The 25,412-nt window shown below is 37.9% G+C and overlaps 1 protein-coding gene across 1 annotated transcript in view; it reads right to left on the minus strand.

Annotated features, from left to right (window-relative positions):
* Positions 1-25,412, minus strand: part of BDP1 (BDP1 general transcription factor IIIB subunit) — a 52,475-nt gene that overhangs the window by 22,723 nt on the left and 4,340 nt on the right. The window contains exons 2-25 of the mRNA XM_084225908.1: positions 24,661-25,213; positions 23,859-23,965; positions 22,878-22,937; positions 22,385-22,525; positions 21,394-21,527; positions 20,332-20,426; positions 19,696-19,750; positions 18,883-19,026; positions 16,927-17,211; positions 16,432-16,606; positions 15,263-15,422; positions 12,744-12,820; positions 11,232-11,373; positions 10,996-11,072; positions 10,269-10,422; positions 9,778-9,860; positions 8,386-8,617; positions 7,112-7,299; positions 6,231-6,444; positions 5,554-5,741; positions 4,823-4,997; positions 3,317-3,432; positions 2,408-2,627; positions 1,721-1,908 (exon numbers count right to left, since the gene is read on the minus strand). Of these exons, the coding sequence (XP_084082034.1) occupies positions 1,721-1,908; positions 2,408-2,627; positions 3,317-3,432; positions 4,823-4,997; positions 5,554-5,741; positions 6,231-6,444; positions 7,112-7,299; positions 8,386-8,617; positions 9,778-9,860; positions 10,269-10,422; positions 10,996-11,072; positions 11,232-11,373; positions 12,744-12,820; positions 15,263-15,422; positions 16,432-16,606; positions 16,927-17,211; positions 18,883-19,026; positions 19,696-19,750; positions 20,332-20,426; positions 21,394-21,527; positions 22,385-22,525; positions 22,878-22,937; positions 23,859-23,965; positions 24,661-25,213 (3,963 nt within the window). The remainder of the gene's footprint in view (positions 1-1,720; positions 1,909-2,407; positions 2,628-3,316; positions 3,433-4,822; positions 4,998-5,553; positions 5,742-6,230; positions 6,445-7,111; positions 7,300-8,385; positions 8,618-9,777; positions 9,861-10,268; positions 10,423-10,995; positions 11,073-11,231; positions 11,374-12,743; positions 12,821-15,262; positions 15,423-16,431; positions 16,607-16,926; positions 17,212-18,882; positions 19,027-19,695; positions 19,751-20,331; positions 20,427-21,393; positions 21,528-22,384; positions 22,526-22,877; positions 22,938-23,858; positions 23,966-24,660; positions 25,214-25,412) is intronic.

Genomic DNA, 25,412 nt, shown 5'->3' on the forward strand with positions numbered 1-25,412 from the left:
CTCAGCACTGATGAAGCCACACCTGGAGGACTGACCAGTTCTGGGCTCCCTGGTAGGAGAGACCTGGATGCACTGGAGACAGCCCCTCAAAGGGTCACACCGATGGTAAAGGGCTGGAAGCATCTCTCCTATGACAAAAAGCTGGAGGAGCGTGAACTGTTCAACCTGGAGAGAAGGCTCAGGGGGAGCCTTCTCTGAAGGATCTGAAGAGATCCCTCTTCAACAGTTTCACAAAAACCCAAGGGGAAGGTGCAAACAGGACAGAGCCAGGCTCTTTCCAGGCATGCCCAGTGACGGGACAAGAGACAACGGGCAAACAGTGCAAGACAGGAGGCTCACTCCGAGCACCAGGAAATCCTGTTTCACTGGGAGGGTTACCAAGCATTGGCACAGGCTGCCCAGAGAGACTGTGGAGTCTCTATCCTTGCCAAGACTGAGAAGCTGTCTGGACACAGTAATGGGCAACCAGCTCCAGATGCCTTGACTGGGAGGCTGGACCAGAAGACTTCTAGCAGACCCTTCCACCCTCAACCATTCTGTGAGTCTGTGAAACCTTCCACCACTGCAAAAGACAAGAAGATTTTCAAGTAAGGCCCTTGTCTTGTTAGCACAAAAAACTCTGGGACATGATTTCAACATAATTTATGGAAGAGATTTTAGAGAGTTTTAGGGACAGATGCAAACCAGAAGTTAATTCCAGAAAACAGCAAAATTTTAAAATAGATCTGGGACTGCTCTTTGTAAGTTAAGACTGAGCAAAAAGTAGCTTATAACATAACCCAGAGCTGTCGCATGTAAGTGGCACTATCTGCCTCATACTGCACATACATTATAAGCATCATCACGGGAAGTTCTACCACTGGAAAGAAAAATTGAAGAGACTCAGAATATATCTTACAGAAACATAAAGTGAGCTTGCTGTCTTCTTGTCTACTCTCACCCATGAAGTACCTTCTAAATAGGAAAATAGCTTTGGAAAAAAACCCTTAAGCCTGTTAAAAACTGTTCTATTACTTAAGAACGCCACCTAGTGACTTGCACAGCACAAATAGTACAGCTCAGAGCCTGAGCTTCCAGACTCAAGTGCTGTATAAAAACAACTGGACAAATGCACAAATGTTTAAAGTACTGTCGCAGCTTAACCACAGCTGATAAGTAAGTGCCATGCAGTCAGTCCCCAAACTCCAGGGAGAAGTAGAATTGGAAAGAAAAGGAAAACCTTTTTGGTTTAGATATGAAGAGTTTAATTATCATAACAAAGTAGAATATAAAATAATGAAAAGGAGAGGCAGACACACAGACAGAGGGGAATAAAACACAAAGAAACAAGTGATGCACAACTGCTCATTGCTTGCTGACTGACACCCAGCCCAGCCCCAAGAAGTGTTCAGCATCTTCTGGCCAGGTCCCTCCAGTTTATGGAGTGGGTATGATGTTCCATGGTATGGAATATCCTTTTGGTCAGTTCACACCAGCTGTCTGGCTGTGCTCCCTCTCAGCTGCCTATGCACCTGCTCACTGGCACACCATGAGACACTGAAAAGTCCTCAACTCAGGGTAAGCACTGCTCACCAACAACTAAAATGTCAGTATGTTATCAATGTTATTCTCATATTGAATCCAAAATGCAGCACTGTACCAGCTAATAAGAAAAAAATAAACTCTACCCCAACTGAAACCAAAATGAAAGATTTTTTACTTTGAAAACAGGTAACTTTACCTTTCTGTGGTGTCCTGAATGCCTCCTATAGCATCTGTAGATAGACACTCTTCTTGCTCTCTTTTGCTGTCATAATCTGGTGATTTTTTAGAAGAATCAAGCGTTCCTGATGTCATGCTTCTTGAATTTATGTCTAGATTGTCATTCTCTGCCAAATTTCCCACAAGCAACAATACCTCCACGTCATCCTTTGATTTGAGAAAAAAAATCCCCAACAATATTAGCAAATATATCATCTTTAAAATAAAGTATTACAAATTATGATCATGTTGCTAACCTGAGATGAAACTTAATTTAAAAACTTCCAAGTACTTTATGGTACCATCACTGCTCCTTGTTCCTCTAGGAAGGCATTTAGCTAATAAAGACAGATACTAAAACCAATATAGTCCTTCATGAGAAGCAACCAAGGAGCTCAGGAAAAACCCAGCAACAGAATACAGCAGGTAACTATTCATGTATCATTAATATGACTGAAATGTCAAAATCCAAGTGAAGTCTTTGTATGTCTTATCAATGTGTCACTAGCAGGATTTTGGAAAACCCTGTAATAGCATACAAATACTGAACAGGAATTCTTACTAGGCTGAAATTAATTAATGCATTTACAGCAGCTTATTTAGATGCCTTAAAAAAAGGTAGTGTGGACCCAAGAATCAGTAAGTGTAGACAGAAATAGAATCTCACTTTTGAGGAGAGAAAGTTTTCAGATTCTTCTGCCACAGGCAGATTCTCTCCATGATTAATTTCTTCTTCATCTGGGGCAGTTAGTTTCTGTACTACTGGAGATCCTTTTTTGCTGTATGTTCTTTCTAGGTTTGGTTTAGCTCTTGGAGACTCAATCCTTTTGAGTTGTCCTGGTTTCAGAGCACTCAGCTTGCCTTCTTGGGAGGTATGTTTTTCAGTACTGAAATGAGTAAATTTAAAGTACACAAACAAAAACAGAAAATACACACTTGACTTTTGCTGGGAAAGAAAAAAAGCACTTCTGCACTTAAGTTTTGAACTAATACTTACACAAGAGACTAACAGACTGCTTTGTTTAAGATTAATAAAATTATATTTTCAAATATATTTCTGATTTATGGTTAACCTTGAAGCAGAAATAACAAAGTGTCTTTGTCAAGGCATTTTTAACATAAAAAAAAAGTCTTGTTGCTAACCATACCAACATCAAAGAATCAGCAGTCTAACACACACTTAAGATCTTATTTTAACAACAGTGGCAGTAAAATAGAAGAACACATGGATGGACAAATGAAAGTCAAGTCTCTGACATTTTGCAAAATTTGTATGTTACATATTTTACACGTGTGATTGCTACTTAAGCAAATACAGACCAAGTAATAAAAAATCTTGGTCAGGAAGACCTATGAGCTCATACGGATCAAGTATGTAATGCATAAATAATAACAAAGAGTGCAGCCAAAAAAAATGTGCTCTGAAAACACTGGAAGAAGCTGTTTGCAGGCATCGAAAATGGAATACTGTAGAAAGACAAAAGACAAGGAACGGAAGAATTGACACTTGCAAAGGGGTCTCATTATGCACAGACAAAAGCTTTTCAAATGCTATTTTACTAAGCTCAAATCTCACCTGCTTTGTTCAGACAATAAGGTTTCAGAAATAGAGAGCACCTGAGCCACCTCTTGCTGTTCCTGTTCCTCTTTGCTCAATACATCTGCTTGACACAATACAGCTTCATTTTCACCCTTTAATTTACAGTAAAAGAAGCATGAAGAAAAATAGAAGTACGTAAGCTACTAAAACAGACATATTTCATACACAAAAATAGAAACTATGCTATTTTCCCAGTTGGAATAAAGGTAAGAATCATGTTATCACAATTCAATTTATATGCAAGAAGGAACAGAAGTCTTCATACTCCTGGGATACCTAGAGTTAAGTTCTTAAATACTATGTGCACCCATGCATTATGGGAAACACTCATCTATTCAGTACTCAATCAATTCCCTAATACATGAAGCACTGTGGAAACAAGATACTTCAGCAAATGGAAAACCTTTGAAAAGTGGACACTGCAGAAGACAGCACAGACACACCCAAGCCACAATAACACAGCTTCAAGATCCAGAAGGCCTAATAAGCTTCACATCTGTATTTGCCACCCTGGTTCCACAAAGAAGCCCCTCAGACATATCCTTCAACACTGCAGGCCTGTGACAGTTTGATTAGTAAAGAGGAGCATCAGACCTGCACTGGTTCTACAGATTTGCCCAGTACAGAGCAGATGCGTGTGCACGGTTCACAGACCACAGGTCTAAAGCAGCCAAAGCTGAACCACAGGGAACTATCTCAGCCAGGGGTGAGCTGACTGTGGCACTGATAGGAGATGAGAGATGAATGCAGGACACAAGTACTTCTCATAGGCTCAATAACAAAATCAACTATAACCACTACAAAACATCAGTCACTCTTGCAAAATTTAGCGGTATTCCAAATGTAAGGCAAGACTACACAGATATCCCTACATCCATTATATGATTCATGTGTAACCCACAAAATAGTTACAGGGAACACATCACACTGTAAATGGCTTTTGAGGAATTCTGCATCTTTTACAAGTCCCAAGTAAAGTGTTTGTGGGTATACGAAGTGTCATTTACTTGTATGAAATAAAAGGAGTATGAGGTATTGTAGTGACGAAGCCAGTTAAAAATTATCAAATTAATAAAACCCCTTTTTCATAAAAATAGCTGTCCTCTGCCTTCACTTGAGACATCATACTAGATTGCCCAACACAGACTTGGTTCATCCAAACAGGAAAGATGAAAGGAGGAAAAAAAAGGTAATTCTTCTGCATTTTTATTGTAGAGTTTGTGTAAATGTGCATTTTTTTCCCGTCCTGCAATTCAACCAAAAGCAGATAATTTGTAAAAAAATAATTACTACTTCAAGTTGTAGACCTTACTGATTTCATACCTACAATACCTCAACTTACCAGGGTTGGGGATTTTTTTTTATTTAATATAGTCTCAGCTTCAGGCAATGCAACTTCTACGTTTTCATTTCACTTCATAAAAGTGAACATGCACTTCAAACCAACTTTGAAGGCAAAGCCTTACTCTTATTAAGGCTTACCATGACAGTATTGTCAAACTCATCTTTTTGCTCTGCTTCAGGCTTTTTCTTGCTCTCATTTTCTGATATTTGTAAGTCCTTCTTTCCAACAGTTCTTACCAAGTTTGGCTTGTACCTCTTGTTCTGTGCCAGCTGGATAGGCAAAAGAGGTGCATATTGATGTTCTTCTTGAGTGCTGTTTGCGTCATCAATGCAAAGTTAAGATAGAAAAAATAATCCAAAACTTAGTATAAACACAAACACAGGTCCATTAGTATTACACAGCAAAAACACTGAATTTTGAGAAGAAATCTTGTGAACTAAAAGTTCAGCTGAGTTTAAATTACAAACAACAATTTGTTCCAGCAAAAATTTTGAAGCACCAGTCTTCTAAACACTTCCAACAACAGAATTAACTAACTCACTGAAGGTACTGATTTACTGACTACTTGTTACTATAAAACCAAAGCAGTTTTCACATGGTTTCTCTGATAAGCAAACTAGTATTTACATGAAACGAATCCAGTCTTTCAGATGATGAAACAGTTATAAAGTGAATGCTCATTAATGTCATCCTTAGCACAGAAGCTACTGAAATTGTATTATCACTGGTGTTAAACTATGAGAATGGAAATTTTGTGCAGGATTTTCATTACACTATGTTTGCCAGATGGCAATCCACAGGCACAATGATTTCCCTGTAAAATTCTTTTATTGTTATAGTCAAGGATCAAAAGCAGATAAGCCCTTACCCTGCAATAGTAGTAGAAATGTCATCTTGGCTAATTTCAGATAGGCAGAACTCCAGTTCACCATCCTCTGATCTTGAAAATGTTTTTGGGGACTTATAACTTGGCCTCTCAGAAACCTCCTGAGAGGAAACTGACTTCTCCTTTCCCAAGGATTCTAGTGCATTTAAGACTTCACATTTTCCTGTTTTCTGAAAAATGTAAACACAAGAACCAGAAAAAGCTGTAATAATAAACCAAAATGAGACTTTATGATGTCTATGAAGTTTGGTACTCACCACTCTCTGAAAAACTCGGAGTTTTTTTGCACTCTCCTACAAACTCCTCTGTAACTGCTCACTAATGATTTCCCAGTCTTTCCAGGACAAATACACACTTTTTAATTTAAGACAAAAAAGCCTGAAATCTGTGCCATCTTCTATTAATACTTCTTCTTTCTTCCCTGTCATCTCTATAATGCCACTTTGGGTCACAAAGACATCTGGACACCTAACAAGAGATTAGTCATCTTCTCCTCACATATGACCAAGTGAAAAGTACACAAGTTATAAGGTAGAAAATTTAAGCTTTTGAAAAAATTGTTTTAAAAAGTTAACTTTGTGTTTTTTAAAATCATCAGTACTTCATTTCACAAAACCAAAAGCTCACATATAACTAAAAGAAAAAAACAAAAGCCTTACATCTGTGTCAGGAGGGATGCTACATTCACTATCACACTGTGTCAAACTTTTTTCCTCCTTGGTATCTTTCTGTGATGCACCTTTACTATTTACATCCAGAACTTCCTTTCTACTAGTTGCTCTTAAATTTGGCTTTGGTCTCTGGAATCGCGTCCTCAGTAGACAAGCTGATGATACAACAGTTTTCTCCTCTTCCTTCTGAGAATGAGATTTCCTGCAAAAACAAGCAAAAGAACAATCAAAGGCATGGGACAATATGGCATCCTTGTATACAGCTCTCACAGCAATAACATTAGTGACATGAAAATGATCCAATAAAAACAGAGTGATCATCACTAAACGCCTCTGTATCTTATAAATAGGTATGCAAAGAAGTTAACTGCCACTCCCACTTGAGACCTAGAAGACAAGTTGAGACATTTTACCATGATACATACATTTTACAAATGATTTTTAAACAAATCATGTTTAAAACTACCTAGAAGACTTACAGAATACCTGTGGTTGATTATTTTTTTTAAGAGGCACTTTAATAGGAAACCAGACCCTGTACTCAAGGATCTTTATAAGCACACTAGGATGCACTGTAGAGACCAACATGGAGAAGACAATCACAGGGACTGAACATTAGAAAAGTACATTTTTTTGAAAATTAGGCGAATAGTCCAAAGATCAAATTAACATCCAACAGCATATCAATTTAATGCCTTCAAGCTCTTGGGGTTCTGTTAGTTAAAGTCTAGTATTGTCTTGATTAAATACTTCTTTATATATATAAAACCTGTTTCCAATGCCAGAGTTGAATGTAATACGGTATAATACCTAGAGATACTGATAGCTTCAAACCATTCCTTCTCTCAAATGAAATGAAATAACCTTACCCTGTACTAGAATCTGAAACCTGTTTGGAGACATCTGACAATCCCTTTTCCCTTTCCTTGCTTTCTGCTTCTGAGGACTTTTCTTGGAAACACTGTCTTGTATTTGAGTTCATCTCAGAATCTGCAGAAATCTCAGAATCTTCTAACGTCACACTGGATGGCTGAGTGCCTTCATGAACTGTTAAATCCTAAAATGAATAAAAGTTCCACTCTGTTAAGATGAAATATTTACTCAATTCCTCTTCTAGGAGAGCAGGAAGAAAATGAGAAAGTTTAAACATTTTCTACAGAAATACTAAGATTTCTCTTGCTTCTTGTCATCCAACTAATATCAGTGTCTACTATAAAAGTTCTTTTTCTTTATATTTTCTCTTTTAAGTGGTTAATCTTCCAAGGCATTTTTTCTTTGCATTTTTCTTTTCAGATCTGGTATCACAATACAACCAAGTCAGATATATTCCATTTCCATGTATGCTGGTTTTGACTAGGGTAGAGTTAGCTTTCTTTCACAGTATTAAGTATGGGGCTGTGGTTTGAGTTTATGCTGCACACAGGGTTGATAATACAGAGATGTTTTAATTATTGCTGAGCAGGGCTTACACAGAGCCAAGGCCTTTCTGCTTTTCATATTGCCAAGCTGGAGAGGAAGTTGAGGAGGCATGGAAGGATGAGAGCGGACACAGTCAGGACAGGTAACCCAAACTGACCAAAGGGATATTGCACGTCCTTCTGAGGCATGGACAGGCACCTCAGCATACAAAGTGGGGGAAGTGGCTTTTGTCTTCCCAAGTAACCATTATGTGATGAAGTCTGGCTCCCCTGGAGGTGACTGAACACCTGCCTGTTCATGGGAAGTAGTAGAAGAGTTTCTGGTTATGCTCTGCACATGAGGGTAACTTCTGCTTTCCCAACTAAACCTTACTCAGGATTATCCAGCACTCAAGGATTTGTCTCAGCCCCTGTTTTCTACCTTTTACCCTTCCACTTCTGTCTCTAGTACTGCTGGTGGGGCAGTGAGCAAGTGAGCTGCCCCACCAGCAGTACTGGTACTTGGGTGCTGATTGTGCTTAAACCTAACACCATGGAAAACAATAACCAAGTGCAAAAATGATGAAATTTTATGACTAAAAATTTAGTTTATTCTGAAATAATAAATAAAGCATGCAAAGCCTATTCCTACAAATTATGGAGTATGTACCTAGGTCTTTGTTACCAAGGCTTCTATTAAGGACCCAACAAAACAGCGTGCACAAGCAATTGCTCAAGAAACTTACACTTTTGAGGCAGGGATCATTGTTTTCATCTCGATGGTGTGTGACACCTTTTTCTGCTTCTCCACCTTCCGTCATCTCCTCTTCAGGATCTTTTTCATCTATCACTTCTTTCTGCCTTGCAAGAGTTCTTCCTAGATTTGGTTTTGGTCTCTGTATTCTACCTCTTTTTAGAGGTGTTTGATTTAAAACAATCTGTTTGCCATCTTCTTTTAAACCAGCTGTTTCATTAGACCTGGAAAAACATACATGATCCCTACATACCACATCTGAAAGTGGGAGGAGACTTGGAGAACAGATGATTTTTTTTCCCCCTTTCTTTTAAATAGTTATTAATATTCACTTACCTAAAATGGTTAGAAAGAATACAATTGGAGGTGTATCTACTAGGGACTGAGTTTTAAAACTTATGTTTGCCCTGCTATTTTCCTCTTCCCATTTGTAAGAGGATATGACACTAGAGAGACCTTTTTCTGATCCATAATAGACCTCTTTGTTTTCCTACCTAGTCTAGAGACAGATGTACCTAATTTAATAAAGAGTTTAAAAATATGTAAATATTCATAGTTTTTCTTTAGAGAATTCAGAAAACAAATAACTCTTTTATCTTACAAATGTGAAAGTATCAGGAGTGAATTACAGGAATGGTCAGATTCTTCTACAACTTTTTACACTGAGCATCAAGTCGCAGAGTAGGTTAATGAAAGACGTAACTGAAAATTTTTTTCTGGCAGATTATCACACCCAGTTTATCTTCATCGATCCTCCTCAAGTATCTCCCTTTAAAAGACAAGCTTGAGGGTTTGGATTTTTATTTCTGTTCTTGGTTTAGGCTGTTTTGGGAATTTTTTTGTGGGGGAGTATTTGGGGGAAAGTTGGCTGTTTTCAGTTTTTACTTTTTACAATCTCTTCTATAAAACATATTATTCCTTTTACTACAGCTGCCACTTCACTGAAGAAAAATGCAACACTTAATAAATATGTGCATTACATTGCCCACATATTGAAATTTTTTCTTCCTCTTATTTGACATCTAACACTTAACTACACTTTAAGAACACTTACTCCTATTTTTTAAATACTTAACCACTGAAATGGATGTATTTTAGTATTAAAAGTGAGTAGCTGAGACTTGTTTTAGTTTTTGAGGGACTAAAGTTTGAGCTTTTTTACACTTACTATGACTTATAATTTAAAAGTACAACTTTAAAAATGAAAATGCTTAATATATGTTTCATAAATTAATGAAGATTCCTATTTTGCCCTCAATTTCTTTAGTCCAGAAGTTTCTTCAAAAACTTCTATAATTACCACACTACAAAATACTACCAGAAGTGACAAGAATGCTAAGTTGCAGGATGGCAGTGCTTATCTTCTTATTTTTCTCATACTTACTGAGACATTGTCTCCAGGACTTTGTCATCTTTTTCTGCAGTATCTTCACAGGTATCATCAGATCTATTACCTTGGTCATTATTCTGAATAAAAACAGAGTATTATGACATGAACTGTCTTACATTCATAAAGTACAGCATCACCTAACTGAACAAGTAACTGTTCATAAGAGGAGACAAAATAGATTGCTTATGACACACAAACAATTACAGGATAAATTTCTCAGTCAGACAGGTGCAGTAAAAACTACAGCAAACACCTGAAGTTGTATTTGCTGCAGGACATGAAAGACTATTGGTATCTACTGTTTGTGTAACAACCTCTCACCACAGCTGAGGTTACTAAACAATACCACAGTACCACTAAAAGCAAGTTAAGTAAGTGGCTAATTCCTGTTCACACTCAGGAGCAAAAGAGGTAAAGAAAAAAAGATAACATTACTGTTGTTTCCAGCAACTTATTATCTTCAGTTACGTTACTTTATTAAATACCTTCTCAGTTTCCCCCTTAGGCTGGGATGTTTTATCATTTCCTGCATGTTTTTCAGGCTCTTCTTTCCTTCCAGATGCTCTTGTAACATTAGGTTTAAATCTTTGTCGATATCCTCTAACTACTGTCTTTGCAATTGCAGTCTTTTCAGGTTCTCTACACAAAGGATACACAATAGCAACATTTACTCCATAACATTCAAGCCAAAAAATACCATACAGTCTAGTCTTGCACAGATTTCTTTACTTGAATTTTGTGGTCTTCAGAAAGATTTGCCCAAACTTATGCAAGTTGCTTCACATAAAAAAAAGCTTTGTTTAGTCTTACAACGCATGAAAACTCAATTTACCTATGTATTAAAAAGAGATTAATTTGTCACATAGGTGAGGAATTTAACTAGACTGCATATCACTAGACTGCAAGTGCCAGAAGCAGAGCCATTACCTGATAACTCAGGTTGGCAGGAAAGCAAAGCCATAGTTATCACTCTCCCCATATCAAATTACAGACATTGCTGGTACTTCAACGCTTCATCAACTTCCCAGAAAAGAAGTATATACCTTCTACCTTAGTACCACCTGATATCATCCAAAAACATGCTAAAGTCAATTTTGAAATTTACATTAAAGCTTCACAGTTACTGCTATCTTTTCCAAGGAGAACTATAAATAAATTAACAGTTACACTCAGTTCATATCAGGAGACTGGAAAAGTGATCTCAATACTTACTGAGATGCAGTATCCAAATCCCTGTTTTCTACTCCTATGGCTTCATTATGTTTTCTTCTACTCTCCTCTTCAGAGCACTGGAATTGAGGCAAGAAATATTACTCTTTGACAAGTGTGCAAGTATCATAGTAGGAGTTCCAAAAATATTATTTCTGTGGCTGGCCCACAGTATCCCCATTGAGCAAAACAGATGCAGCATCAAGAACAACATACTAAGTAAAATTCTTCTTTCTGACCTTTTCACCTGCATTTGCAAGGGCTGGAGAAGAAGTTTGGGCTTCTATTTTGTCTTGTGTTGCTGTCTCCCTCCTTCCAGATGATCTCACTAAATTTGGTTTAGGTCTTTGCAAGCGCCTTCTATCTGACTTTTCAGTTTTCCTTAAGATATAAAGAAAGGTAGTATACATTATTACCAAAGAGAAAATTTAAGTCTTATATGGTTCAAGATGTACTTCAAGAGCTTCACAGACTGCATGGGTCAAGACACTGCATGCAGCAAGACAATAAACAGAAAAAAAAACACATTGCATTTTTCTGATATTAGAAGACATGCTACAAAGTTAAAAAAAGTGCATCAAATAAACTTTAACTTTGCTGGCTTTCAGTGGAATCTACTTCAAAATACTTTAAGGAAGTATTTCCTGTTGTTAAATAAATAGGAATATTTTTTCTCCTCGGGATTCACAATTCATATAGAAACAATTTTATATAGAAACAATATAAATATGCCCTATATACAATGTTTTGCATCCACCTCTTCTGTCCCCCCATCCCCTTGGAAAGCTATCTCAGTCACGGAAAACCGAACATTTTTCATATACCTTGTCCTACTGCCAGCATCCACATCTTACTGAAGAATGGGGTACGTACATCACTTTCTTTGTCCTTAACCACTGCAATGGCATGTCCTGGGATTCACACACTGACACAGCCCTACATCTTATCAATAATCTTCAGATTGGGAACTACTACCTTTTCCTATATTCTCCCTAGAACAGGACAAATAAAGCTTTGACAGTCTTTATCGTAAGAGTGTGCTGCCCTTCAAAAAGGGAAAGACAGAAGTATGAAAACCAACTTAGCATTAACTAGTACCCCATCTCTAAATCACCTTTTAAAAACTGTATAATGAAATAAGAAGTTGATGATTATGCAAAAATGGAAACCTTAGGCACAGACTGCTTCATATATGTTTTCTCAGTACAAGAAACAGTCACCAAAATTAACTTCATAAAGGAGTACAGATAAGACAGAGACATTTTGGAGTATCTTCTATTTCAGAAGCTTGCACCAAGTTCTGAAGAGGAATAGTTTCCAAATAGTAAAGAAGAAATACACCATACACATGACATGTACAGCTAATAAGCTCTGATGGACAGCTATGAATGGTAAAGAATTCAGTGAAGCTCTTCTATTAAAAAAACAAAAATTAAATTTCACAGCCAAGCTTTTTTTTATGGCAGAATTTTGTCATTCTCTTGCTCTTGCTGGCTGTAGAAAGGCTAGGGTTTTTTTCTCAAATTCTAGCTAAGTCTTTCTCCCTATTCCTATCTACCATTTAAATCTTAGCTAATGCGCTGCTACTGAGTAATCAAAACTTCTACCAAAAAGCTTCACTGAATACAGAAAACAAGTCATCACGATCTGCTGACTGGTTCAACCTGCTATGATCAATTGGAATTATATTCAAATTGAGTGGATACAGGTTTACTTCACGTGCCACCACAAAGTAAAGTAGTTCTACTTACAGGATTTCAGCCTGTGAACCACATTCTGATGCACTCTGCTTTTCATCTGATTTTTGAGAGTGATGTGTATCTTCACTCTGAGGGAGAAAAGTAGAAAAGAAACAATAAACTTAGATAACCTCCTACTGTAAGGTAACAAAACGCAGAAAAGATTGCCACAGTGGTTGAGAGTGAAAGGGTCTGCTAGAGGTCCTCTGGTCCAACCCCCCTGATCAAGTGTAGTGGGTTAACCTGGGCCAGATGCCAGGCATCCACCAAAACTGCTCACTCACTCCTCTCTGCAGCTGGACAGACAAGAGAAAAATTACGCAGGGTTCACAGCTGGAGATAAGGACCAGGAGAGGGATTGCTCACTAAATACAATCAGAGGCAAAACAGTCTCAACTTAGAAATATGAAATGAATTTATTACTAACAAAATCAGAGCAGGATAATGAGAAGTAAAAGAAATCCTTAAGAATACCTTCCCCCCACCCCTCCCTCCTTCCAGCTCTACCTCCTACCCCAGCAGTGCAAGAGAACAGGGAATGGGGGCTATGGTCAGTTCATCACCCGAGGCTGCTCCCGCTGCTCAGGGAGAGGAGTTGTTCTCCTGCTGCACCTGGGGTCCCTCCCATGGGAGGCAGCTCTCCATGAGCTTCTCTGACGTGGCTCCATCTCATGGGCATCAGCCCCCCTCAAACTGCTGTGGTGTGGCTCTCTTCCCACGGGGTGCAGTGCTCCAAGGACAGGCTGCTCCAGCCTCGGGGCAGGGCCCCTCTCCCCACTGAGTCTCCCACAGGATCACAGCCTCCTCCAGGCATCCACCTGCTCCAGCATGGGCAGCTCCATGGGCTGTGGGTGGATCTCTGCATCCCCCATGGACCCCCATGGGCTGCAGGGGCACAGCTGCATCACCATGGGCTGCACCACGGGCTGCAGGGGAATCTCAGCTCCAGTGCAGCTCCTGTCCCTCCTTCTCCACTGACTTTGATGTCTGCAGAGTTGTTCTTCTCACAAGTTCTCTCTCTGCTCCTCTCTGGTTACAATTACAGCTCTGCAACCTCTTTTTGTTTTGAATTCTTCTCAAGCATGTTATCACAGAGGGGTTACCATCATTTCTAATTGGCCCAGCCTTGGCCAGTGGCATGTTCATCTCTGGAGCCACCAGGGATTGGTTCTACTGGGCATGGAAGAAGCTTCCAGCAACTTCTCACAGAAGCCACCCCTCTAGCCCCTTGCTACCAAAACCAGGCCATGTAAAACCAATACATCAAGGCATCTGGAGCTGGTTGTCCATTACTGTGTCCAGACAGCTTCTCAGTCTTGGCAAGGATAGAGACTCCACAGTCTCTCTGGGCAGCCTGTGCCAATGCTTGGTAACCCTCCCAGTGAAACAGGATTTCCTGGTGCTCGGAGTGAGCCTCCTGTCTTGCACTGTTTGCCTGTTGTCTCTTGTCCCGTCACTGGGCATGCCTGGAAAGAGCCTGGCTCTGTCCTGTTTGCACCTTCCCCTTGGGTTTTTGTGAAACTGTTGAAGAGGGATCTCTTCAGATCCTTCAGAGAAGGCTCCCCCTGAGCCTTCTCTCCAGGTTGAACAGTTCCTGCTCCTCCAGCTTTTTGTCATAGGAGAGATGCTTCCAGCCCTTTACCATCGGTGTGACCCTTTGAGGGGCTGTCTCCAGTGCATCCAGGTCTCTCCTACCAGGGAGCCCAGACTGGTCAGTCCTCCAGGTGTGGCTTCATCAGTGCTGAGCAAGAGGCAAGGATCCCCTCCCCTGGCCTGCTGCCAACACTTCTCCTGCTGCAGCCCAGGTCACCACTAACTGTGTCTGCAGCCACAGCACTTTCCTGGTTCACGTTCAGCTCAGAGACCACCAGGACAGTTGGGTTCTTTTCTGCAAAGCTGCTTTCCATACGGGTGGCTTGCAGCATGCACTGGTGCCTTGGGTTGTTCTTCGCCTGGTGCAGGACTTTGCATCTCCCCATGCTGAACTTCCTGAGGTTCCCGTAGCCCAATTCTCCAGCCTCGCCAGGTCCCTCTGGAGGCCAGTATAACCTTTGGCTGTCTGTGTCCTTGGGAAGCACTTCTTCTAGATTTGCCTGATCTGCCAACTTGCTGAGGTTACACTCTGCTCCATCACCCAGATCATTCATGAAGCAGTGTGCGTTCCACTCAAACCAGTTTCCAACACCATGCCAGTAAACATATGCCAGCAAAATCCTGCTCCAAGGCCTAGCTATTCATATTCTAGTCATTCACTTTTGAACTATTCAACTGCTCAGCTGTTTAAATTGTCTATGAGGTAAGTTAGGCATGCACAGTATACTCTCTGAATACATTTAGGTTAATGGACAGCCCATCAAGCCCACAAGAAATGACATTATTTAAATTTTGATGATTTTCTTAGGCCTGTTGATTGTTTTCCACTTGATGGTGAAAACATCACAAAAGCAATCCAAAAATGGCTTTGATTTACAAACCACTTTTAAAGATCAAGGTCAATATCTTGAGATGAACTACATAAAAAATACTAATACCTTTGATTCTGTAGTTTCTACACATTCTGTTTCTTTGCTTTTAATATTTGAAACGGGTAACTCTGGAATCTGGCTTTCCTGTGATGGATCATCTCTAATATCTCTGCTTCTCAATTTGGCAGGCTCTGATTCTAGTATAACATCATTGCTATCTTCAAGGCTGAAATAAACAAAAGCATACAGGAACGTTAATGTACTTGTAGAAAAAAAAGGTGTTTCTGCTTACAGACAGAGAAAGTTGCACAGAAAAACAACGCAATTTTACCACTAAATAACTACCCATGTTTCGGAGAATCTCATGAAATTGTAAGAGTATTTGCAGATGATGAGCTTTAAAGCAACTTTTGTACTTTTGCACTGCAATTATAAGATGATGTATAAATCTCATCTGAATGTTTTAGTCATGTTGTTTAAGAAAATAAACTTTAACACAAACAATCCATGTCAATGATTTTTTCCTCTGATCTTCTGTAACAATCTAGGTTGAGTCCAAAGGCAAATAACGGTCCCTTCATATACTTCTAATGAGCTACTAAAGAAAATGGAAGTTTCTGAAAATATCTATAAAATAACAAAAAATTTCAATACATCTAAATACAACAAATTAACACCCAAAATTCTGAGGCAGCACTCACAGTATCATAATGAATTTTTCATTTTACCATTTTCACATACAACGAGTTTAATAAACAAGCATTCACTTTCTTTTTAGTAAAAGTATGCCCAAAACTGAACCCAAAAGCTTGGATCTCAACCAAATTCTGCATAAATAAAATCTAAGCACCATTCATTTTCCACAAGAATAATTTTATTACAGATAAAAATTCCAAGCATATAGTAACTCAGCTTAGTAACACTATCAACCTGTGCATCAAGAGAAATTTTAGAAGTTAGGATAAACAATGGTGTTCCTAAACACTCTTAAAAAAAAAAAATTACTTTTAGAAATTACTTCAGTAATTAGGTACATTAATTTTGCAAGGGCAGCCCATTAGGACAGAATATTTTGAGTATATAAATCATAAACAGCTTACTCAACCCCCGGACAGTTCTCAGAAACCTGCACATTCTGCGGCAGTTAAATGGTAGTAATCATGAATAAATAAAACCAATATTAAAATTTTAAGCTATTTTTTTCTTTTGCCTAAGTTTTCCAATATAAACATTACCTGCATAAACTGACACCACCTTCTCTCTCCATTTGCTTATTCACTGGTGAACAGCACTCTGATCTCTCTTTCTCTGTAACAGCAGTCTTATTTTGCTTTCTTTTAGTAGCACAATCCACTTCTTCGCCACAGGTAGTATCACCATCACTGCTTGCATCAGGTATCTGTTTTTTCCCTAATAATTAATAAGAATTAAATCAGTTTGGACATTCTGGGAAACATCTTGGAATTCCGGTAATCAAATGAAGAAGAGTTAATATAAGACTAAAATTCTACTAGAAAAGGTGGTATTAAGATTTAAGAGAACTATTCTCATCTAAAACAAAGTATGTTTAGATTTATAATGAAAGCTGATTTTAAAACACATCTTTCCACAACCTCCTGCAAGGCAGATCAGCAACACAAATGAAAGACCAAATTCTGACTTTAAAGTTTGCAAGACTTTCTATAAAATTTCTATTTGAACATTTCAAAGTGAGCATTTTTGCCTCTTACTTTTATTAGAGGACTTCCCTTCTTCAGCAGTTGTTGAAGGAACAGGCACTTCTTCTGGAATATTCTCCACGTCCTCTTCAAGATCATCTTTTCTCTTCCTCTTTCTCTTCTTTTTTGCTAATGCTGGCTCTAATGCAACCTCTTCTTCTGCTTGTTCAGAAATGCCCAAAGATTCCTCATTTTCTTTCTCAGCTGTCACACCATCTGCTTCTGTTTCTGCATCAGAAATTCCAGCTTCCTGAAGTTCATCTTGATCATTAGCAGCTTCTCTGCTGGCAGCTTTTGCTGTTGAGACAGTACGGTTCTTGGTCAATAGACCGGTGCCACAAACAGCAAAGGCATTTCTACTAAAAACATTTGTGTATTCATGCATCACAACCAATACACTGCCAGGTGTATGAGCAGGATGGGAGAACATCAGTCATTGATTTGCCAGAAAAGCATCAGCATTTAATACAAAACACATTCTGTACATGGGACAACACTTCACCACATGAAAGTCAATACGGGATGTAAAGCCAGTTTAGTAAAAGTTATTGTTCCTGTGCTTTTTTGCAGTTTATACAGTCACATTTGGATTCAGAGAGAAAAAGACGTTGCTACTCATATAAAGAATTTTTATATGTCTGCAGAAATAGGTGATGATGGTTACAGAATGCTACCATTACAAGAAAGGTAACATTCATGTAATGAATGCCATTCAAAAGCAATTTTTCATCAAGAAATGTCTAACAGTTGATCATTCTAGCTTACATAAGCTAGACATTTTATCTAGCTAATGGAAATTCTATCTAGCTAATAATTAACAAGTTATTTTCTGTGTTTAATGAGTTAAACCCCCTACTTTAAGGACATTTAGTCTTGATCCTCCGTTTAACCCCTTTTTTTTTCCTTGTGTCATGGTTTGAACCTGGCGCAGTGCCAGTGCCCCCATGAAAAGACCTTCTCCATGGATCATCATTGTCGTTATTCATCTTAAATGAATTCATTTCTCTGTAATTAAGAATTCCAAAATGCAAGAGAAGTAGAAAAGCATACTCACATTTTTTTATGCATAACATACCTTTAACCAACCACTGAACTATAGAAACAAGATTCCTCTATATGGTTTTAAGTCCCAATGCATGAGATACTTTAATCACATCCAAAACCAGAGTATAAAAAAGCACATCCAAATAATCACATCCAAAACCAAGAGTATAAAAAAGCAGCAACTACTTCAATTTTAAGAGATCTTTATTCCTAGCTAGCATCCTCTTCAAAAAGATGTCCGCTTGTTTGTTTCACAGTACCACTTAGAAAAGAATAGGTGCTTGTGGAACAAACAAGTGAACAATGCCAAAAAATTAGCAAGAAATGTATGAAACGGTATCAGTATAACCACTTTTAATTAAAGCACATCTGTCAAAGGTCCTTTCCCAGGTACTGAGGTAGTAAAACACAGTGGGGATCAACAGTAATTAAATGCAATCCTTATTTTGAACAGACCAGTAAGATAAAACAACTTTTACATCATTCTCTGAAAATAATCATACCCCTGAGACTCAAGAAGTTAAATTACTATCAAAGGAGAAACAGAACCTAAAAAGAAGACACTTTTAAATGCAAGAAACTTTCAACTCAGAAGAGTTTGCCAAAAATATGATTTTGGCCCAAAAAAATTCTAGAAGTGAATTCATAAGCAATTCACGGAGATATGTACCAACTGGTAAGTTAGAATATCAGCACTTCAGATTGTGGAACAGCACCATTTTCACCACGGTACCATGTTTCTGCTCTGTTACTAATTATTACCATCCGGTACATCAGTGAACTACATCTGAAAAAGTTCCACTATGAAGCTAAGATCTTCTTGTCCTGTCTACAACAGGGAAGGAAAATGTGATGCCCTACGTGCTAGCAACACATTACTGGCCACTGCTCTGTAATGACATCTCAAGCACTCTTTCAAAATACCTTTTGACTTCTTCTGTGGCCTTGGAGATTTTTTTTCTTTTGGCTTCTGGCTTTTAACAGTCTTTTGCTTCCTCTTTCCCTCATCTGCTAAGACCTTCTCAAGCAGCTGGGCAAAGAATTCAAAATCAAAGGGTCGTTTTTCTTCTATCAGATTAAAGCACAGAAATAGAACAGATTTCAAAGTTGATTAATTTTTCAAGTTTCATCTTTGTAAAATAATCAGTGATACATGACATAATATAAAAAAGCAATGGTCATATACATTGAAACAGAGAGTTCTTGAACGTATTTCCTATATCACTTGAGCAGGGCCTGAAGGTGATATAAAGGTGACTGGAATATAGTAGTTTGGCTTTAAAAAACAAGTTATAAAACTAAGTAGTTCAAAAAATTTAAGGACTGACAAATACATAAACTATACCACAGTACCAAATAATGTATGAACATAATGCTGTAGGACATATGTACCTCATTCAATTAACAAAGTAAGTCTTTAAGGAGTCTCAAATCAGTTGACAACAAATAAATGTGCTAGAAATTCCCATGAATAAAAAGAATGATCTTCAGCTGAATACACAGAGAAAGGTTATATTAATCTCATTTAGCAGAAATCCAGAAAAGAGAAAACAAACCTAAAGATTGTTGTTGGGAACTATGCTCGTTATGAAAATCTAAGATTCCACAGCTTCTAGATTCATCTATGAGCAAAAACTTTCTTCTAAGTAATTCAAACAAGGCAAAGCACAGAAAATGCCATCAAAATAGATGGCTACCATTTAATGACTCATTGTAGGGTAGGGAATATTTACTTACTGAAAGCTTTGTCTATTCTCCATCCATTAGTTTTTTCCTCGCGTTTGAATTTGTTCTAAAAGCAAATGCACAGTTGTGTTTATCATTAAGCAAGAAATGCAACAATATTTTGCACAAAATGGCAGCTCAAGCTAAGCCTTCAGTGCAACAAACCAACTACAGTTGTTGAAATTCACATGCATATCCAAAGAAGTTTGTAACTAATTTTTAAATATAAAATCTGTTACCACAGCTTATTACCAGCAATATGCTTTTCATTATTTTCTACACCTCTTCCTGACTTTTAATCTGAGCAAGGTTTGAAATACCAAAGACTTTCCCAGCTGCGTACAACAAAAAAGGTAACACAGAAGGCCCTCCCCAAACAGCCATTTAGGCTTATCAGCATTCTTTAACTAAAACAAAGTGTGTTTAAGGACACTACATTTACTACGTACATTCATTGAAATTCAACTAGTATTTTAATGTTTCAGATACTTACAACCTCTTGAAACAGGTATCAGAAAACAAGCACTACTGTAGAGAAAATTCACACCAAAATTATCAACACTCATAGAGGAAGCATAGGAATGAACATAAGAAAAAGAAGAGTAAAACCAGATGTTTAATTTCTTCATTGAGTGCTTTAATTTTTACCTTAATTTCTGCTCTGGCTCTGTGAGGAAACAGCCGCCCAATCAAGGAGAAGTCTGTTCCTACCATACTGATAGCTAAAAAGAACATGTCTGTTTCTATAAGGGAAAAGAAAGACAAAATTACACACACTTAAATATTTACTAAAACATCCTTCTTGCTATCAGAAATAAAACAAACCTGTGAACTCTTTTTCATAAGGTCAGTAACTTTGAGGTTTGTCTACTGCAGCTGCAAGTCCAGGTGAGTACGCATGGAACACGTTTGCTATTTTACCTAGGTGCCTCTAATAATTTGCTGATGAACCATCTAAGAATTGTCTAAACTATTGTAAAACTTCAGAATGTGAAGTGTGCTTTCTAAACCTAGTAAATCAATGCTAACCAACCTCAAATTGTCCATGTCCATTTTTATTAATGACATAAGCACAAACAGAAATCAGAAAAACATCATGTAAACCTGTTTCCATTATCAATAGGAAAAGAGTGCGTTCCAAAGAGACCACAGTGAATTCTGAAGATAATTTTTCCATCTATAGTGGTGAAAAGTAGTTTCCAATTGTAAAAAGTCTTGCACAGTGTTGTAAGCCTAGAGATAATAGTCAATTCACAGCAGGAGTAACGAAGAACCCAACCTACCCACTCATAAGAACACAGCTGTCCAATTGCACTGAAATCAGTCCACACAGAAATACCTTATACAATCTATTCCTGCCCATGCTGGAAGAACCTACTTACGTACCCTAGAGAACTCAAATATCTGTAAACAAGAACCCAAAATTATGCTCTTGGTAAAGCAGACTAGCTTTTTCTCAGCATCTAAACATCCACAGCAGAAAAAAAAGCACAGGCAGCCTGCACATTAAAAGGCACTGAATTTTTTTAAAATGCCATTTTAATACCACAACTCTGCCTGTTGTAAGAGTGTGGGGGGTTGAGATTACATGAGATGACATGTAAGTAGATCCATTTACTCCACTGGGAATGAAAACTGTCAAGTATAAAGCACAGGTGAAAACTATAACTTTTCTGTGGACTCAAAGCTTGAAACCAAAAATATATTCACCTTTATTTGACCATGGCTTTGTGTAAAAACTTTTCCTGAAGCTAGAATATGTAGTTGTAGAGCCACGTTCAAAGATGGGATCATTTTCTTCAACAACACATGGACCTTTTGTTCTTAGAACTTCTACAGTTAAGCTGGGAAAAAAAATACACAAGAAGACTCACCTCAAAATATTGCTAAGAAAACATATAGTAGATGTTTATAAGACAGCTATTCAATTTTTTTTCCACAAGTAAGCATGTCTAGTGTGCAATTGATTTTAATAATTACACTAACACGTAATTTAATGGGAGAATGCAACAAGAAAACACTACCCTAATTCACCTCTATAAGTAAATTTGCTTTTTCTGTTTTATAAGATAATACAGACAGAAGTAATTAAGTAGCTTTAAAAAAAAAAAAAAGATTTTTTAACATATGAGAAATCTATTTTGTAAAACCATAACAGCCTCTCAATGTCCTTCTACAGTACTTTCAAATTCTTTTACTTTGGCATAAATTTCATGTTAATATCTTTGGGGAACTCAGAAATTTTATAATCTACTTTTTAAACATAATATTCTAAGCAAAGTTACTGAAAACACTGACAGGAGAATAAAGCAGCAACAGCCAAGACGCAAAGCCGGAGCAAATCACCAAATAACCAAATAACAGTAAGCAGATACATGTTAACAATGAGAAGCAAAAAAGTCAGCTAAACAGAAGATATTTGGAAGTTTGACAAATCTTCAGTGTTTATTCACAGTAATAAAATATGTCATCTTCCTGTCTACCTCCTTCTCCAAAAACAATTCTCATGAAGTATGCCACTACAGAGATGCAGACTACTGCTGTTTGCATTTTGCCACATCCTTGCACTGTTTCCTAAGTCAGTGTAGCTCAACTCTCAAGCATAAATACACTCATACTCATCCCTGTCCAAAGTAGTCCTCTATTTACAAAGTGAGCTGCAATGCAGTACTGTCCATGAGTCAGGCACAGAATTTGTCACCTTTCTTCATCCAGAATGATTGAACCATCTTCTGCTACTTTCACACGAGGAACAAGAAGTGGGCCATCCTGACTCTCTTCCTCATTTTCTTCTTCCTCCTCCTCCTCTTCTTCATGATCAGGAGTACTTTTCTCTTCCTGTCTACAATTTTTAAGACAGCACACAAAAATACTGTTCAGTTTTTTGAATTGCTGCTCATTCAACAGACATTCAACAATTTGATAAACCACCCAGCAATGCAACACATCAAGAAAACAGTCAATATGTGAACTTTGAAACCTGCTTTTTATTCTACTGTAAAATGGAAATATGCAAAACTTAACTTTGAAAGGCAAATGTTCTCTAACCACCATACCACCATAAAATTGCAATTTTTATAAATTAGACTGATATCTGAACAGTAAAAAATATACCTCCACTTTTAGTATTATCACAGAAATGCAGCTTTTTACACCAGAAAAATTTCCAACTATACTTCACCATCAAGACTTACTCTTTCATTTGACTCAGTGCAGAACTTCTTTCTGTTCTCTTTTCTTCTACCAATGAAGATCTAGAATGTCATAAAAAGCTAGACATGATTGTTTGTACAGATATATTTCTGCTTTCTTCCATGAAACTGGCTTTTAGTGCACAATGGATAAAGAAACACAAAGCTTTTTTTTTTTCAGTACTTTATATCACATCTAAATTGAATACACAACCACCACTACTTAGTAAATTTTGCCCTTTTTTTACAAAAAAGGACAAAAAATTATGTTTTAAGTAGAAATCCATTGTATGAATACAGGTAATGTGAGAGCATCTTGCTTTTTACCTCCTTGGGGACCATTCAGCGCAAAAGAAAAAATAAGGGAAGTGATAAATAAAACACACAGGCACACAAACATTAAGAAGCAACTGATAACAGATGATACCAGAAAACTCATCTACTAGTGAAAGAACAGGACTTGAATAACTGAACTTCTATTCATGTTATTGCTTTTGGTAGTTGCAGGAAAAAGGCCCTGCCCTGCTCTGTCTGTGGCAGTCTATGCAGCCAGCTGCATTAGTGAAACATGTCAATGGAGCAGCAGCAACTACATTCATCCATGTGGAATGTAAATACCACCAGGGTCTTGCAGTGCATTTTGCACTTCAGCACCTGGCAGAAGAAATGCTTAGCTTCCTATGTCCACTGGGTCTGGTGGGCCATTTTCCCTAACAGCCACAACTGAAAATTTCACAGCAGAGAGTTAGAAAAAAAAAATTCTACTAGCCTGTATTTCTGCAGAGATAAATCAACACCAGGGACAGATTCATGTTTGTGTATTTCAACAAATACACTAAGCTCCATTCTCACTTCTATACTAGAATTAAGCAGATGTGAAAACTAGAAGCTAGTCTAGCTTTGTTACCACTGCAACACTGTATCTGTGCTAACACTCCATATTTAAGTATTAACCTAAGGAGAGAGACCAAAAGTCATACTTACTTCATAGGATTGTTTTCTGGCAGATAGTATATTAAGTCTCTCATGGTCATTTTAGAACGATCTGGTGGAGAACGTCCTTCAATTACTGGAGGCCTGTGTTTCAACTTCTTCCATACATACCAAAATGAAATAAAAGAAAACAATAAACACTTAGATTCACCCTGAAAATATTTCGTATTTCTCAAATTATTATTACTTTTGTTTATTTATGAAGTACCCCATTCATGGAATTTTGTTGTTCACACACACACACACACACACAAACACACACACACAAACACAAACATACCACTCTCAAGAACCAAAACAAGATTATCTTAAAAGTGTCACTTTCTCAGTGAGGGCATTACAGATGCTTAAGCCACCTACCCTTTCAGAAGCATTCAATACCTGGCACAAATAAGTTTAAAGTTACTCAAAATTACAGAACTGTGACAATGATCAGATTGAAAAAAGATCCCACCAAAAAAATTCCAAATCCAAGCTTCTTGCAGCACACCTCCCTGCTGTATTGTGAAATGTTCAAAATTGGAATGCTGACTACAAAATAAAACCAGGTGTTATGCCAAGATGACTAACCAAAGAAAACCTTACACAATTCCTTGTAAAATCTGTATTATTAAGAAACAAGGCACTGTTACTGCTTATAAACAGAATAAACACAGAGAATTATGACTTATGACACACGACTAGCAGTGAGCAGCTGACAATCATCAGAAGACACTACTGCAAAGAGATAATGCATGCATTATCAAATGTCTTGCCCTTCACAGATAAGCACTGCTCAACACAGAGGCCTTACCATCCGCTCTTTCTTCAGCTCTTCTTTAAGCATTTCTCTTAATTTCCGAGCTTTGAGGATCCTTTCGCGGTCAGAACATATTCGTTTGACTTTCTCAGGAGAAGGTTTCACAGGTACCTTTTCCTCCTGTGTTCGTGATCTTTCCTGTGTTGGTCTCTCCTTGAGAGGAGAGGGTATGTTCTTCTGCAAGCTATCATCATTTTTCTGAACAGCTACACCAACAGTTTGCTCTTTGTTCGCAGACTTTTTTAGTGGTGAAAACTGTGGCACTTGTGGCACAGGTGTTTTCTTCTCAGGAAGCATAGGAGACTTTACAGAGCTTTCTACATTACTCTTTTCTGATGGGGAGGGATCCTTCTGAAGTGAAGCACTGCCAACAGAAGCTTGTGATGTTCGCCTCTGTGGTTTTGGTGCAGAACGCTGAGCAGACGATGGTCCAGCTCTGGGTTTGACAAGATTTGGCATGGTGGAGATACGTTTTCTTCTCTGTGTAAGCATCTCTGCAGGTCTATTAGCTTCCCCAGCACCACTTGTATGGTCCGCCTTGTCATCACTGGATAATTAAAGAAAGTATTCTGAAGTTCTTTACAGTGATAGATTTGTTGCACTTATTTTCAAGATGTGTTTATGGACCAACCAGTATAAACATTAGGCTACAGGAAAGCAGTTATACACAACAAGTCATGCTAGCACCAACATGTAGCTGATACTTCATCATCAAATAATCAGCTCTAAGAGCTGACATATTTTCA

The sequence above is a fragment of the Fringilla coelebs genome (assembly GCF_963513975.1).
Source record: "Fringilla coelebs genome assembly, chromosome: Z".
Lineage (NCBI taxonomy): Eukaryota > Metazoa > Chordata > Aves > Passeriformes > Fringillidae > Fringilla > Fringilla coelebs.